The 16,833-nt window shown below is 45.7% G+C and overlaps 1 protein-coding gene across 3 annotated transcripts in view; it reads right to left on the minus strand.

The window, feature by feature from the left end:
• OLFML2B (olfactomedin like 2B) overlaps positions 1 to 16,833 on the minus strand; it is a 49,036-nt gene that overhangs the window by 22,527 nt on the left and 9,676 nt on the right. The window contains exons 1-2 of one of the 3 annotated variants that reach the window (XM_053245785.1): positions 10,624 to 11,025; positions 6,775 to 7,038 (exon numbers count right to left, since the gene is read on the minus strand). In XM_053245785.1, coding sequence (XP_053101760.1) covers positions 6,775 to 7,038; positions 10,624 to 10,767 — 408 coding nt within the window. In that variant the 5' untranslated portion in view covers positions 10,768 to 11,025. Of the gene's footprint in view, positions 1 to 6,774; positions 7,039 to 10,623; positions 11,026 to 16,833 lie in introns of those variants that run through there. The other 2 variants (XM_053245786.1, XM_053245787.1) reach the window with 2 other exon arrangements.

Below are 16,833 nucleotides of genomic sequence, written 5' to 3' on the forward strand. Positions count from 1 at the left end.
GAGCAAAAGGGTGCAGGGAGTGATAGAGATGTGACACCCTCTAGAGGCAGGCTTAAGACACACCACCACAGTAGAGCACAGTGCTTTGCAGGCACAGCACAACTGGACAGATCTCGACTGCCAAGAGGCTAACCTAAGCTGGAGCATAAGAAGCTACCTCATACCAAGGCAGGCCATTGGTGCATCTAGCCCAGTACTGCCTACTCTGACCCACAGCAGCTCCCAGAGCCTCAAACAAAGTCTTGTTCTCAGAAATGCTACTGGAGATGGATTTAATCATCCCGAGTTTGAACCTGGGATCTCCCAAGTGCAAAGCACTTTCTCAACCTCTCAGCTGCATCCCAAAGTCTGACTGTGAAAATGGCATTCTGGGCTAAATTATGTTCATGAGATGAAAACAAACTCAGTGGACAGTTCTATACCTTTCCAGCTGCCTGAATCAATGTAGCATATTGTACTTAATTACTTAAAGACTATTGTGGGGGTGGGATGATAGAGGTTTATAAAGTTATGAACAGTGTGGAAAGAGTATGCGGAGAGAATGCCCCTTCTCTCTCATAATAGCAAAACTCAGGGTCAGCAGATGAAGCTGATTTACATTTGATTCAGACCAGACAAAAGGAAGTACTTCTTCACACAACACATCATTAACTTATGAAGTCACTACCATGAGCAGTTATTTCATTTTTTAAAAAAAGTAGAACCACCACTCAAAACAGAAAAGCAAAAAAGATTGGACACATTCATGCAAGATGTGTCTTATCGGTGTCTAGTCGCCACGATAGTTAAATAGAATCTCCTATTTGGATTTATATCTTAATTTTCAACCAAAGTTCCTAAAGTGGGTAATGAGGCCAATTAAAAAAATAATAAATACATGAAAACATTCCAGCTCTCTGACTCCTCCCTCTGCTGCAGCCAGGTAGAACAGCTGAGGAGGGGGCCAGTTCTCATAGGGGAGGAGTCAGTGGGTCTCAGCCAGGCCAATGGAGAGGGCCTGGCTCTCTGACCTCTCCCTCTGCTGGAACATAATCCTGAAAATCAAAAGCAGAGAAAGGGAACATTGCTGCCCCCATGTTTGACCTGCAAGTGCCCAGAGGCCCCTGGCAGACTGCTACTGGAAATGAAATGCTGGGTTCAATGTACTTTAGTCCAGGGGTCCTCAACCTTGGCTCCCCAGGTGTTGTTGGACTACAACTCCCATAATCCCCAGCCAGTCACAATGGCCAAAGGCACCTGGGGACCCAAAGTTGAAAGCCTTTGCTTTACTCTGATCCTGCTTCTTCTGGACTGATGAGATATAAAGTGCAAAAGCAAGTCCATCATTAAGCATGTCTTGTTACAAAGGCATCCTGCTAAATTGGAACCCTGCTAAACAAAACATGGATGAACTGTAATAACTCCAGCATCAGGATCATAGCTGCAATGCTTGGAGCACACAACTGTGTCGTTTTCTTCTACTACTATTTAATGCTGCCCAGCATGTGCAAAATGTTATCACACAAATGAGATGCGGTGTTCCCTCTAAGGCGTGTGCATGCACGCGCATGCACTCACATGTTTTTTTATGTCCGCTCTGTTAATTTTAGATCCCACTCAGGTTGAATCAGGAAGGTCCCACTCTGAATGCAGGTACACGCACACTGCCTTGAGACTGCCGCCCAGAACAAAACACAGAGATGAAAAAAATTAGAGAACACTGGCGAGCTGGTATCTGCCTGCAGCAAAGATGCCCCCAAAGTGTCTCAGGCAGCAAGAGCTTGTGGTGGCACTCCTGGACTAGAGCAGGACCACCACCTGGGGGCTGGTTATGGCTCAGAGCCTGGCCTACAGTACAGCCTACCCCTTTAGAGCTACGCTGCTGCCCAGACTGCTAGATCAGAGGCAAGGCTACACCCAGACACAGGGGGCTGTAGATGTGCTGTAGCGTGCACTAGGATGGCACCATCACACATTCAACTCCATGCATGGCACAGCTGCCAGACAGGTTGGCCACCACAGGGCTAGATGAGCACAGAGGAAGGGGGAGCAGTAACCAGAGAATAATAAATCGTGGTATGAAAGAGTCACTCTGGTGGTAAATGGAAGAGCCGGTACCGTGGTTCAGGGATAGGGCCTTAGCTCAGTGGTAGAGTGCTGGCTCTGCAAGCAGAAGGTCCCAGGTTCAGCCACCGGTATGCCCAGTTTAAGGATAGGAGGTAGCAGGAAATCCGTACGCAAGATTCTGGGGAACTGCTGCCAGGCAGAGTAGTCAGCATGGGATCAGAGGAGCCAATGTGGGCTTGACTCTGTACAATGCAGCTTCCTGTGTTGGAAGGAACTTTGACTTGGTTGAGAAGGGGACTGAAGAAGAAACGAAGAGCCCTGACTAAGACAAAAGGAATAACTCAGTGCAGAGCACAGGGGCGTAGCAAGGGGAGAGGGGGCCCGTGTTCATCTCTCTCCCTGGCGGCCCCCCAGAGTGAGGGAGATAATGAAGAAAATAGGGAGGGGTGGAGCTGGAGGGCCCTCAGGAGCTCGGGGCCCATGTTCTTTGAACCCTTTCGCTCAATTATAGCTACGCCCCTGGCAGAGCATAAAAGAAACGCATTCTTTTCCTTACATAAGCCACCTTGAATTGGAAAGTGGTATATTATATTATTATTGGGAGAAGGACAAAGAGGACTTGGCAGCAGATGAGAAAACACACACACACAAGGGAAAAATAATATTGATGGGCCTCTTTTGCAGCACTGCTTCATTGTGAATTTAACAAGCGTCTCTCCTACATCTCCGGTTTGATTAATGCCTCAGAGCACTATACAACCCATCATCGTTATCTTCAAGGTCCTAGGTTCAATTCTCATCTCTGTCACAAATCCATTAGTTCTTCTTAGACACAACATGTCCTCTTAGCCTCATCCCCCAGCTGCAGGGTCTACTCATAATGCTGGCCTACCTTACAAGGCTGTTTTAAGGATTACAGCAATGTAAATGTTTGTGAATCACTATGACCACTCTAAAGCAATGTATTAATGCTAGGCAATCACAACAGTATTACGGCCATCTCAGTGTGAGCCAGAACTGCACAATATTACCATGCAACAGAGCAGGCATTATTAGAGATCCCTCGACCAACCAATGCAACAACCATCCAATGACTTCTTACATGTACAGAGAGGCCTTTTGTTTCCCAAAGGAGCCACAGGTGTGGACCTTCCTGGGTTACTTTGCCACGAAAGGGGTAGAACAGAACAGCTGTTTGACATCGCAAAACAAGAGCAATCAGTGTTTCAACTGACAGGCATACATGGACGCCTCTCTCTATCTGAGGATTTCTAGAGCAGAAAGGAAGGGAACTTTATTTCTCCATCACTCAACACATCTGAATGATGCAACTTGCTGCCAAGTGAGTGTATTTATTAAGGATCTTAGCCCTGCATCACAAATTAAACACATCCTATGAGAAGTAGGTACCTTTCATTTAAATAAAACTTACTTCCAAGTAACATATTCAGGGTCAGATACAAGTACTAAAAGCACAAGCAAAAGAGGATGAACATGCCATCTGTTCATTGAATGAGCATTTGTCCTTTCCATTGATCACAAACTTCAGATTTACAAACTCTTTCTCAACTAGATGGCCCATCTACCACTTTCACCCAACTCCCTCAAAGCCAGGATTTTTCAAACTATGTTCCAGGGAATTCTGGGTTTTGTTGGAAGCTCATCTGAGACTCCTCTAGGAGAAACTCAGCAAGGGCATACACATTTCCCCGAAAGAGAGCCGGCAGTGGCCCACCATGTCAACTCTCAAGCAAAAATATGCATCATTAAAATATGGAGCCTACAACTGGTGTTAACTCCCTAGGACACATCTACTGCATGTTTGGGTGTATGGATTTGGCCTTCAGATTTTAAATGCATTTCATGGCAAATACTGGTGGGACACTGTTGCACCCAAGCAGCCATGTAAAGCATGAAGCAGCCCCCTAAGAAAGGCTGAATATCTTTAGGATTCATATACAGTATGGATGTATACTTGATCTATAGCTGTGATCTTCATTATTTTTCAAGTGGGGGGCCACTTTGTTGGGGGGGAAACTTCAATGTGAGAGCCATTTCCCACAGTGCGGTCTCTGTGCTTTTCTCAATTCTGGGAGGGCCCTTTAAGAGAGACAGAGCCCGCTCTTAAGAACTCTAGGAGGGAAGCATTACACTTCCCAGCATTCTGTGCATGCCTCCCAAGATGGTGCAGGGGCTCAAGAGGGCTCCGTTTCTCTTCAACGAGCCTCCCCACCACATGCTAAGCAAAGCTCATCTCCACCTGGTGCTAGGGGGACTGTGCAGAGTATTCCGTTTTGGCAGAAGCTTCACACAGGCCCAACAAACAAGTCGGGGAGCCGCCACTGACCCCTTCAGTGAAGAACTAGTCTACAGGCTAGGTGAAGATGGTTTCATTTACTCTTTATTTTTACCAAAAAGAAAAAAGAAAAGCTGGAGTACATCTTCATTAGGCATAGATGCTTATTGGTCTATCTAGTACTTGTCACCTGGTCACTCTGAAAACAAAGGAGGTGATCAGACTGTTAAATAGATTATAGTTTATTTGCCTTGCCCAGGCAGGGGATGGTTGCCAGCTCAGGTCTCAAGTATTTCAAGAACAATGTTGCAAGGGAAAATACAACTGTCTCCATTTACATTTTGGGCTGCCAAAAGCCTTGTAAAACAGAAAAAAAAAGGGCAAGAAAATAATTACTAATACATAAAGCTGGCAGCTTCCTGCCCTTCTAGCTCGGCAGTGTGGAGCAGGTTTCCTTTTCTCCAGGACAACCCTGCTCCTAAGGGAGCTGCAGCTAGACTGCAGGGCATGAAACTAACTCCACGGGACTCTGGAGTTCAGGGCCGTCAGCCTCAGAGTACCAGATGACCCATGAGACACAGTCAATGCAATGACACTGGGCTAGTGACTTCCCCAGAAGTATCTGGTTGGCTACTGGTGGGACTAGAATGCTGGACAGGATGGGCTTTAGTCAGACCAAGCAGAACAGTTCTTAACCCACAACATTCTCATAAAAACAGCTATCACAATGAGCCCACAATTGCTAAAGAGGGGACTAATTTGCAAAGCAAGCTTAGAAACAAAGAGTTTTGCAACACTCCTTAGTGCAATTCAAATTAGCAATTACCAAAGCCAGGGGTTTTTGTTTTCGGCAGATTTCATTTCCAGCTGGGAAGAGCAGCGGTGCACTGCAAATGAATCCCGTTTAGCATTCTTCTCTTCCCTCATGCCCTGCAGCTCCATCACAAGATCTCCCACATCTACCACATGCTGCCACGTACACAAACTTCCCTCAACAGCATCACTGTCCACAGGGAGTAAGTGTAAGATGTGCAAGAGAGATCTACTAGGAGGAAAGCAGAAATGCTGTCAGGAGCTGGTTGTGGGGTTGTGTTTGTTTTGGTCCCCACTCATGAAGGGAGAATGCACTTGCACCCAATTATATCTGTGCGGAATTTAATAATAATGTTAAGCATGCATATGGTGCTTCTGAGTGTTCAAAGTGCTCCACATACATTATCTTGTTGTGATCCTTACACAAACTCTGCATGGTAGGTCAGTATCATTATTATCTTAAAAGACTCTCAGGTAAGCAGGGCTGGAGAGAGTAGACAGTGTTGGGAGAAATAAACCAGTGGTGTGATCCCACAGAAAGCAGCTTTATATACTGAATCAGCTGAAGAGGTCAGCACTGATTTGCAACATATAGGCAGCTCAAAAGTGAACTAGTAGGTGACACTGTTAGTTTGGGACTTGATTCAGTGGACCACGCAGCCCTCTACTAAAAAGCCTGTCCAAATGCACAGGAAGGAACTCTCCAACCTGAAGACGGTCTCTCACTTGCTGGACTGCCAAGCCACAAGAAAGGAGTGTTAGCAACTGATGCTGTCATCTCTCTCCCTCTCGCCCCACTCGGCTCTTATTGGCCTACCCAATAGAGGAGTAGGGGTTGTTATTCTTGTTTCTCCAAAAGGTCACCCTTTGCAAAACGTACACCTCTCCCTATGCTCACTGAATATCTGCACAGAAACTCTGTATGTATAGCTGCGCAGAGAGCATCCACCACACGTATGAATGGGGTTTGTTGTTTGGATATCCAATCAATGCCCATAGACAAAAGGGCAGAGGCTACAGCCCTCCTTCCTCCACCTGTTCACCATACACATGATCTGAACACCAGATAAGGACTACTCTGCCGTGCCATGTCAAAAAATATATATACCCTCTCTATGCTTTTAAAATCACTAAAGATGTCTCCTCCATGATGGCTAGAAGATGTCTGTTTGAATGAGCATTGATGGGCTTCATGGCAGGTAGTGGCAACTAGCCACTGGCCACTCCCTACCCACCTGTCTGCTGGGGTGGGGGTGAAGAGACACTGTTTGGCAGTTGAGATGTAGTCAGAAAAAGAGGCAGAAGTTTGCATGTTAGCAAGTGGATGGCAAGAAGAAGCCAGAGATGCAGGGGGTGGGGGCTCCAAGGTTTACACTGTTTGCTTCTGGAGGAACAGATGCTGTGTTAATACTAGTCCGGTCTGGTTGCCTGCTTGCCTCTCCCCTCCCCTCCCCTCCCCCCGCCCCCGGTTACTGCAAAAAACACCATGAGTCTAGAAAGGATTCTCTTCATAAGGAGACTGCCCCCCTGCAAAAGGCTGACCCAGAAGCTTTCTAATCACCTGGGGAAGAAGGAACACAAAGGCAAAGTTGCACTTTTAATCAATCAAAGGCAAATACCTTAAAGTCTTTGCTGTCTGCTTCTTGCAGTTTCTTCAGCCTGAAGTCTCCCTCGCAGGGGTTCAGAGCAGACGGTGGAGCCACACATGAACATTTGCATTCTGGTCCGGAAGTGATGGTTTCCACCGTGTAAAAATCCTCTGGTTTAGAAGCTCCTTCATTAATCCTCTGGCAGGCACCTCTGCCCAGGGGCCTCACAACACACTTGCACTGACAGTTTGTGCCTTCCGACACTGCCTTCACCTTGTCATAGTCACCTAGCAACTAGGTGGGGGAGGGGAAAATATGAGCTGGTCAGTTTGTTCTGAAAGTAGGATCCCCCCCCCCGCCGCTTTTTTGTGTGTGTTTGCTTTTCTGAAGTGTTTGGGAAAGGCTCAGACATCCTGGATCCTTGAAGAAATTGGTCACTGAGGTTTGGTTTTTTCTTTGTTTTTTACATGCTGACTCTTAACATTTTCTGCTCCTTAGATATTTGGAAAAGTAATTTTCTTTCACCACCAAAAAACCAAAACCAAAGCTGGTCAACCTCCCTAAACTCTTTCTCTAGTTTTCTGATATTATAAGATTGCAATTCTAAAACTATTCATTTCATAATGATCTCTTTTAAATATAATACACACAATCCAACAGGAAGTTCCCTTGAACAAACTCACTGAAATGAATGGGAAATATGCAAGTATGCTCTTTGCATTTCCCATCCATTTCAATGGGGCTTCTTGGAAGATTCTGCCTCATTGGATTAACTTCAGAGTAGGTAGGCTTTAAAAAGGAATCCACCCTAAGGAAACCAAAGCCATTATAGTATACTTGGCATAAAGTTGCCCCTCAGATATGTTCTTGTTCTGATGAGCAAAACAATCCCCTCCAACAGGATGCAAGGTACCTAACACCTAGCTTTGTAACAATAAGATTCTCGCTGGAGTTTGTGAGACAGAATGGTGAACTCCACTTGGCCAAACAATGGCAAATGCAATCCAAATAATTTCTTTTCGAGGGATATGCAAGGATCAAACACAAAAATGAAGGATGAAAATAATCTGTGTGCATGTTTTTCTAATTGTGCAATGGTGCTGAAGTTTTCCAGTGGTGGATAACCTCATCAGAAGGTCCCTGTGGAAAGAAGCATCTCATGGCTGCTTCACATAGCGCTTAGCAGCAAACCCACGTCTGTCAAATATACACTTGCCAAGAGCCCTATTCAAAAAACAACACCACACGGTAACCACGTGCAGTGCTGAAAGTGGGGCTGGTAGTCTTGCCCAGTGCATCATTTATCCCACTGCAAGCGCCACTCATGGTTGCAGAGGCAAACAATGAAGATGGCAGGCGCTTCCATGCTTGGCAGCTGGGGACCAACCTTTTTTTAAAAATGCATTGAAATTTACTCCCTCTATAGCTGGGCAATTGTTACTTTTCTCTTCCACTTGGTGTGGAGTTTATGTCTGAAAGACTGGCAACAGAAAATTTGCTTAGTTTGTATCTCTGAACATCGTATTAGTTTAATGTTACATTTGGTCAGGTCTGTACCTGACTTATCAGATGCAAACAACACATAACTTTAAAAGAAAAGAAAAAAGAAACTAAATCTAACAGCCCAAATGAATAAACTAATCTATTTAACCCAATGGAATAACTTAATTTAGGAGCTCCATCTAAGTGACAATAACTGGTTACATTAATAAGAGCCAGAGGCATCATCATCATCCCAATGTGCAGAACACTGAAAATAAAAGGTCCTGACTAACATATGGCTCATTCATGGGGCCCATGGTGGTCGTCTGCATCTTTTCTTTTTCCTTTTTCTTTTTTTTTGGAGCAGGCGGTAGCCACAAGTTAAAAGCTGACCGAAAAATGCCTCTTCCACTGGCTCATATGCAACTAGGGAGCCAGCGTGGTATAGTGGCTAGAGTGCTGGACTAGGACCGGGGAGACCTGAGTTCAAATTCCTGTTCAGTCATGATACTTGCTGGGTGACTCTGGGCCAGTCACTTCTCTCTCAGCCTAACCTACTTCACAAGGTTGTTGTGAGGAGTAACTCAAGTATGTAGTACACCGCTCTGGGCTCCTTGGAGGAAGAGTAGGATATAAATGTAAAAAAATAAAATAAAATAAGTATGAAAGGATGCATAGACCCAGGATATTGGGTAAGTTTAAATTCAAGTGTCATAAGTTTCAGTTTTTAGAAGTGAAAGCAGTTTGAGATGCAGGTATACTAAATACATCCATGTTTGCAAATTATCAACTTTAATGCAAGCACACACTTCATCCTCAAAAGGGCCGAGGATCAAGCTATGAAGTGCACTTATTTAAGTAACAAAAGTGGGCAGAGCACAGATATGAAACAATCCCTACATTGAGGATTTTCAGTCTAGGGTGGCAATCCTAAGCCATGGTAACCTTACTACAAAGCAGAAGTGGAAGCAAAGGAGATCTGCTTTCTTCAAAGTGATGGGGACCTACTTCAAAGTCAAACGTGTTTAAGACCAAGATGTGAATGCAATAGGCAGTAAATGAAAACTGAGCAATAACACTGCAGTGCTAAATACACAGACCCAATCCAGTGAAAGTCTTGTCCCACTATCTATGAAGTACAATGATCCATAATGACAAACCGTTCCTTAACTGGCAAAGCGAAGCAGCACACTTCCTAAGTACTCACTAGATAGAAGAGAGAACTTAATGGGAGCAGCTTTCACGCAACATTGTTTAGGTTCACAGTAAATCAGCCCAAAGCTGCCACCCCTATGCACACTTACTTGGGAGCAAGCCTCATTGAATTCAGTGAGACTTACTTCTGAGTAAACATGTATATGATCAAGCTGCTGGATGTTGGCTTAACTGAACTGCAGATAAGTTTCCAAGGATACTAAACAACTCCATGCCTCTGCCTCATGGAAAATAAATTCAGGCACATTGTCCTTTGGTTTGGAGTTAATAAGCACATTTGTACATCAGTTCTTCTGACAGAGCAAATTATTTCCAAACACTCTGACTTCTGATACTGGGGATTAGGCTGCAGGAGTGCTAAGTAACACTCTCCCACACGCACCCATAGACTTGGAACTTGAACTCTGCATGCATTTATTTGGAAGCAAAGCCTAGGCATTTCTGTGTTACTTGCTTCAAACCAATTCTTAGGATCTTCATAGCCAACACAAATTTTGGGGAGATCTAAGTAGTCCCCTGGATTTGGGGGGAGCCCACAAAACAATTAACAAGCCACCCATCTGTGCCTCAAAGCAGCAGCTCTTAAGTCATCCAGTAAAATCATGTGCACGATACTCAGCAGTAAGACCCACACCAAGTTAAGTGAGACTTACTCTCAAGAACGTGTGCATAAGAGGGCTGCCTTTATGGCTAAAATGAGAGGTGTTCATGCTCTGTAAGCTATGCTCAATGCCCTGAGAGCCTTTTACTCCACAATGATGCAGAGTCTGCTTACTCAGGACAGGAGCAAGTACTTAGTTCAACGAGGCTTACTCTCTAATGAGGTCGCTATAGTCTTAGTAGCAGGTGTGCAAGAGGCTGGTTACTCAGTGGCGAGGAAAAGGCACGCCACTCTACGCATACCGGGACGCTTCCTCCTGGTCACATTTGTCCATGTGCCTGCCAGAGCATTAAAAGCAGGTTCCGGGGCAAAAGAAAGGCATTCTGCATCTGCTCAGGCTCTGCTGCGTGAAGAAAAAAGGTTATGGGGCTGAATCCATGCATTACATATAGTCCCCCTTGCAAACCCCCCAACTTGCTCCCCTTACTTAACAGAAAGTATAACTTCCAAGGGGGCGGAAAGCTTCTCCTTCCACGGCCAGTGCAGGAAGCCTGTCGCCAAGTGTGCTGATCGGGCCGTACCTGTGAGAGGATGTTCTCTTGGTTGTCCGCCTCGTCCTGCAATGGGGCGCCGGCGGGGGGAGGGCTCGGGCTGGCGCGGGCGCCCCACCACGCCACCAGCAGCACCGCGGAGCAGTAGCGCAGCAGCACCACGGGCCGCGCCATGGATGGGCGCAGCGGCTAGCGGGCGTCGGTGGGCGAGCCGGGCATGGGGCGGGCACGGCAGGGTGGGGGGCGGTGGAGGCAGCGGCGATCTCGCGTCTCCTTTCTCCAGCTCTGGCAAGCAAAGCGGGAGCGCCACGCTGCGGGGAGCTGGGCTGAATTCTGCCGTGCTGCCAGGCTCGAGGCGAGGCGGGCCAGGAGGAGGAGTCAGTCTCCCTCTTTCTTCTCCTCCTCGGCTATTGTGTCCTCTTTCGCGGCGGCGGCGGCTGGGAAGGGGAAGGAAGAGGAGAGTGGGTGCAACCAACCAGCTCTGTGGGACCACCGAGCGTTGAAGGAGGGCGCATCATCCCACACGGGCTTACTCCCCCTCCAAACCCCACCTGAGAAAGCCACATTAAGAAAGCTTTTAAAGCTCTGGGACCAGAACCGCGCGCGTATCAGTTCACTAGAAGGCAAATCAAGGTGTTGGTGGAGCAAAGTGCTTGCCAAAGACACCCTTTCTCCAGGGGCACACACAGTCTAGCCACAGGCAAGGCTTGCTTGTAAGCCAGAGTGCGTGGGATTCGAGCGTTCAGCATTTCTGTCCCATTTATTTTAATGGCAGATTTAATGCCGCGTCGCTGAAAGCTGCGATCCGATAAACGCTTCCTTGGGAGAAAATGCCAAGTCCCGCATATTGAAGTCAGTCCTAACTTTAACTAAAAGAATAATTGATCACAAGTCAGAAACCCGTCCGGGAGAGGCAGTTCCACTTTCTTCCCTGCTTTGGAGTGTGTTTGCCTTCGGTCTGCTGAGCTAGGGATCGATCAGGCAGCTGCACAAAGATGGAGAGGGAAGGAGGCAGACAGAACTGTCTGTGAACCGCCTAAAGATCGTTGATTTGGGCGGCATAAAATGGTAACGAATGAATGAAACATAAACGAACTTGCAGCAGCTCCCGGGTCAGAACACGCCAGCAGCTCCTCTCTCGGTGTGCTACAACCCCCTCCCCTTCTTGTTGGCCACCCACCCATGCAGTCAGCACTGAACCCATGCCTGGGTACTGAAGAACGGCAGGGAAATAGGGAAGAATCATGGAAGATAGCCGAATAGGCCCTGTGCATGATCCTGGACTGCTTGACATAATTGCTGCCATTTTAAAGTGCTTCGCGCTCCCTTTAGAAAACAAAAGCTTGCAAAGCAGCCACTCCGGCTGGAATGAATGCGGGAGATTCATTTCCTCTGTCTAAATCAGCATCCAGTTGGTGGTTTCTATCTGTCTTCATGGTTTTGTCCATTTAAATACTAGGCAGAGATGTAGTTACTATGGTTTATAGACCGCTTTTTAACAAAAGTTCCCAAAGCAGTTTACAGAAACAAACAAATAAAATGTGTCTCTAAAGGGCTCACAATCTAAAAGAGAAACATGAAACAGACACTAGCAACAGCCACTGGAGGGATGCTGTGCTCTGCTAGGGATGGAAAGGGTCAGTTTGCTCTCCCCCTGCTAAATAAAGAGATCCACCCCTTTAAAAAAGTGCCTCTTTGCTCAGGTGTTTTTTTTTTAAAACTGAGCTCTAGCACAGGGTCTCAACGGTGGGTCCCCAGATGACTTCAGCTCCCATAATCCCCAAACAAAGGCCACTAGGGCTGGGGATTATGGGAGTTGAAGTCCAAGAACATTTGGGGACCCAGCATTGATAATCCCTGCTCTAGCACACGATGCCATCCCTAACTTGCCCAGCTCTAACTGCCTGAGAGACTTGGAGCTGAGATATTCTACCTGATGCCTCCTTGAGGACATATGACTTAGCTGAAATTGCTTTAAGGTGAGGGTTGCCTTGGAAGCCACAAGTTGGGAGCCATCTTGGATGCAATGAAATGGTTTGAAACAAAGGACTTTTGTGAGACGTGGGCCTTGAACACCTAAGCCAAGCAGCACATAAAATAACCCCTCTAAGTAAACTTGCATTTTGCTATTTTTGTCTGCCCTTCTCTATACTGGGTACTAAGAGCTTTGTCTATGGTTAGCTAATATTGTCCCTGCATTTATGAAGTGACTGCCAAGATTGCTTAGTTACATGATTTCTTGAAAAAGACTATGCCCAGATTAGCAACAGGATTTCAGAACCTTGGCTGGGACAGATAGGATTGTCTCGGATTTTAAAGCAGTTCTTCTCCATGGCATGTGTTTATTTTTGAGATGTCCAAGTGGCCCTTAGCAGCAGAGGCGCTTCGACCCCTGGGCTTCTGGGTGGACATCCAGGGCCTCCGGACCACCCTGGGGGTCCCCAAGTCCTCTTTTGTTTGTTCCAGGTGGTGTGGTTGCCTACTTGCATCAGGGGAGGGGTGTGCCTCCAAAGGCCTTTAGGTCCAGGCTCCAAAATTACCTAGGTGCACCTCTGCTTAGCAGCTTGGTGGTGAATGTTTTGAATAGTCCTTGTTAACAACTTTATTATTACATGGAATAGGTCTGAGTGTTTAATGTATGTGCCATGCTACTACACCTGGGAATTTAAAGGCAGGAGGAGGATTAAAACCACCACCACCACCACAACTCCTCCTCTTACAGGCCCTTTGAAGAATAAGTCTATCAATGGCTTTCATCCATTATACCAAAATGGAACCTCCAGATTCAGAAGCAATATATCTCTGAATACTGTTGGGAATTCTCTCTGGTAAGAGATACCCTTCTATTACAGCAGAGTGCACAGAGGCAAAACACAGCGGAGTCTGCCCAGGCATGCATGTTTGCTGAAAGCAAAAGAAACTTGGAGCCAGTTCATAGTTTCAAATCAATATAAGGAGTCTTTATTGGAGAACTCCATTCTAGATAGAAAAGTGGAGTGATAGAATCTCTAATCTAGCTAGCTAGCGGGATGCAGAGAAATGCTGTTTGCGTCTCTGCACACAGGGTGCAGAGAGAGAGGCAAGTGTGTGTCATAGGGAGAAGGAGGGAAGGGAGGCAGGAAGGAAGGAAGTCTCTGAGAGTAGCAATCTACATATCAAAGAGATAGTGTCAGAGCAGTAGAGTAATGACCAATGTCTCGACCCCTCTAGCCCTCTGACTCAATAATCTGTCCCCCTCTGTCAATGAGGCATGAGACAGCCCAGAGTCCTTCACTTCCAACAAATACTACATTCTGAGGATAAACAGTCCCTCCCTTCATCCCTTTCTTGTGGATTTCCTAGAGACATCTGGGAGGGTCTGTGTTCTAATTGTTGAGGGGGGTTTTAGGGGGCCTTTTAATGAATCCCACAAGCCCCACTCCCTGATTGCCTCATATAGCCTTAAAAAAAACAGTAGCTACTGGGAGACATTACAAAAATAAGAAGGGTGTCCCCCTTGTCATTTGAGCACTGGGATGGCCACTGCTGGAAACTGAATGCTGGAGTAAATGACCTTGGTTTGATGGAGTAAGTCTCTTTATATGTTATTGAATAAGAAACTAAATCAATTCTTTGCATTAGTCTTCCCTGCAGATGCTGGAGATATACTTGCACCTGAACTTTTGTGGGGTTTTTTAGTGTGCTCATCTGAAGTGAAACAGAGGTGGCAAATGATGAATGTTAGAACCAGTTGGCAAGTCACCAGGACCAGAAGGCATTCACCTGAGTTTTTAAGAGCTCAAATGGGAAACTGTAGATCTTCTAACTAAAGTATGCAACTTATTGCTAGAATCATTCTTTTACTGGCGGATTGAACTGTAGCCAATATAACAACAATTTCTGAGAAAAGATTCATAGGGAATCCAGGAAACTACAGAACTGTCAGTCTTGCTTTCTACCAATTTTCTAACAAACTAGGAAATGCATTATTAAAGCTATAGTTGTTAAACGGTGGTGGAAGAAGACTTGCTGAGAAGGAATCTACACAGCGTCTGCTGGAAGAAGCTGTTCTTCACTAATCCTCGAGTGTAGCAGCAAACATAGGGAAAAGAGCAATCTGTTATTGGGGGTTCTCAAATGTGGGTCCAGGGATATAATGGAGGGGGGACATGTAGGGATGGAGCACTGGTATTTTTCGCTTCTCTGGCTGTTGGGATGGGCATGGCCATGGGGGCTGTCATGGAGAGCGCCTGCACTTCTGAATTTGCATCTACATCACTGCATGTGTCCCCCAGATGTTGTTGGACTTCAACTTCGGCCATTGTGGCTAAGGATTATAGGAGCTGAAGTCCAACAACATCTGAGAACCCACATTTGAGAACCCCTGTGGTAGATCATTACTTTCTTTCAGAAAGCTTTTCATTTGGGCTACAGTCCTATGTGTGCAATTTCTTGGAAGGAAGGACATCCCACTGAAAACTGAGGGACTTGTTTACATATAACATGTAAAAACTGGGTTACACAAACACTGAGCAGTTGTGGGATAAGAGGGTACATCTTTTTACAAATTGGTAACTTTGGAAATGATGCAATTTAACTTGTTCATAAATGACCTGGAGGTAAGGGTAAGCAATAAGGTACCCATGTTTGTGGATGGCACCAAATTATTCAGGATGTGAAGCAGACTGTGGGCTATGAAGAGGACCAGAAGGATCTCTCCAAACAGGGTGGGTGATTTTAAGAAAATGACAAGTGAGATTCAATGTAAATAGAACAAAGGGGAAAAACATCCCAACTGATGGGCTTTGAATTGGCTGTTGAGTGCTGGGGAAACATGATATGCCCTGCTGGAAAATGCTATGTTGACCCTAGACCCCCACAAAGGAGTAACAACTGCTCATTTACTGTGTAAAAAATACCACTGTCTGGAAAGGGTTTAAGTGGTTTATTACAGCATGTGGTTTTGTGAGCAACAGCCTACTACATGAAGTAAACTGAGAAAAAGACAGCAATGTCAGCAGGTGTTCTGAAAAGTTAGGGAGGTGACAATTAAAAATGGAGAACAGCAGCCTCAACATAAACAAAATTGTGCTCTCCAATCCAGCAAGAAAAGGTGACACATATATGTAGCCTTCTATACCTGTTCCCATTGTGAGTACAAATCCTATCTGCATCACACAGCTCATCTAAGTCCTACTGGAGTGGACAGATGTATCTGTTGATGCAAGTGGGGATGCATGCAGCCACAGCTAGGGCCACTAATTGTTATGTGTGGGTTGTTGTTGCCTCCTGCTACGGCTGGATTGGAAGCACTCTTAACTCCTATAGAAAGAATGTGAAATGTATTGCTTGAGTAAAAGTATAAAAATCCAAACTTTTGAAAAAATTAACATGTATTTAGACTTCACAGTTGTGGAGAGAAAACCTGATATGTTGGAAACCAATCTGTTTTTCTGCTAAAAACAGATTGAGTCTGTGTGATTATTTTAATTCTCAAAGGCACAATTCACTAGATCCCCTCCCATTCAGTGATTAATAGCCTAGTTACAAACACCAGATGAGGTGGTAAATCTGTGTTAGGGACCACTCGTGGTGTAGATATAATTGGGTTCAAAAAACCTGGGGCCCCCAGCTCCTGAGGGCCCCCCCAGTCCACCCCTCTCTATTATCTTTATTATCTCCCTTACTCCGAGGGGGGGGGGGAAGGAGTGAACACAGCACCCCCCCACCAGCTATGCCCCTGGGACCACTTGAGACTATAGGTGAGGCTCATATGACACAATCTTCTATACACATAAAGGTTCCCCAACACAGACAACTAGCACATCAGGGAAGAACCCTTGTCTCTGACATGCTAGTTTTCTTACTGTGGTTTTTTGTTTTAATCAAGAATGTCCCCCTGTAGTCTGAAGTGTTAGTCCATAGACAGATTTACTACCTCATCTTCTATTTGTGAGAATTAAAAAGGTAAAGTGTGCTGTCAAGTTGATTTCAACTCCTGGCGCCCACAGAGCCCTGTGGTTTTCTTTGGTAGAATACAGGAGGAGTTTACCATGGCCTCCTCCTGCGCAGTATGAGATGATGTCTTTCAGCATCTTCCTATGTCACTGCTGCCTGATATAGTAGCAGCGGGGATTCGAACCAGCAACCTTCTGCTTTTTAGTTAAGCATTTCCCCACTGCACCACTTAAGGTGACATTTGTGAGAATTAGGTGAATATGTTTCCAACCTCACTAAATCCTTTTCCTTCCGTTAACACCT

The sequence above is a fragment of the Hemicordylus capensis genome, chromosome 4, assembly GCF_027244095.1.
Source record: "Hemicordylus capensis ecotype Gifberg chromosome 4, rHemCap1.1.pri, whole genome shotgun sequence".
Classification (NCBI taxonomy): domain Eukaryota; kingdom Metazoa; phylum Chordata; class Lepidosauria; order Squamata; family Cordylidae; genus Hemicordylus; species Hemicordylus capensis.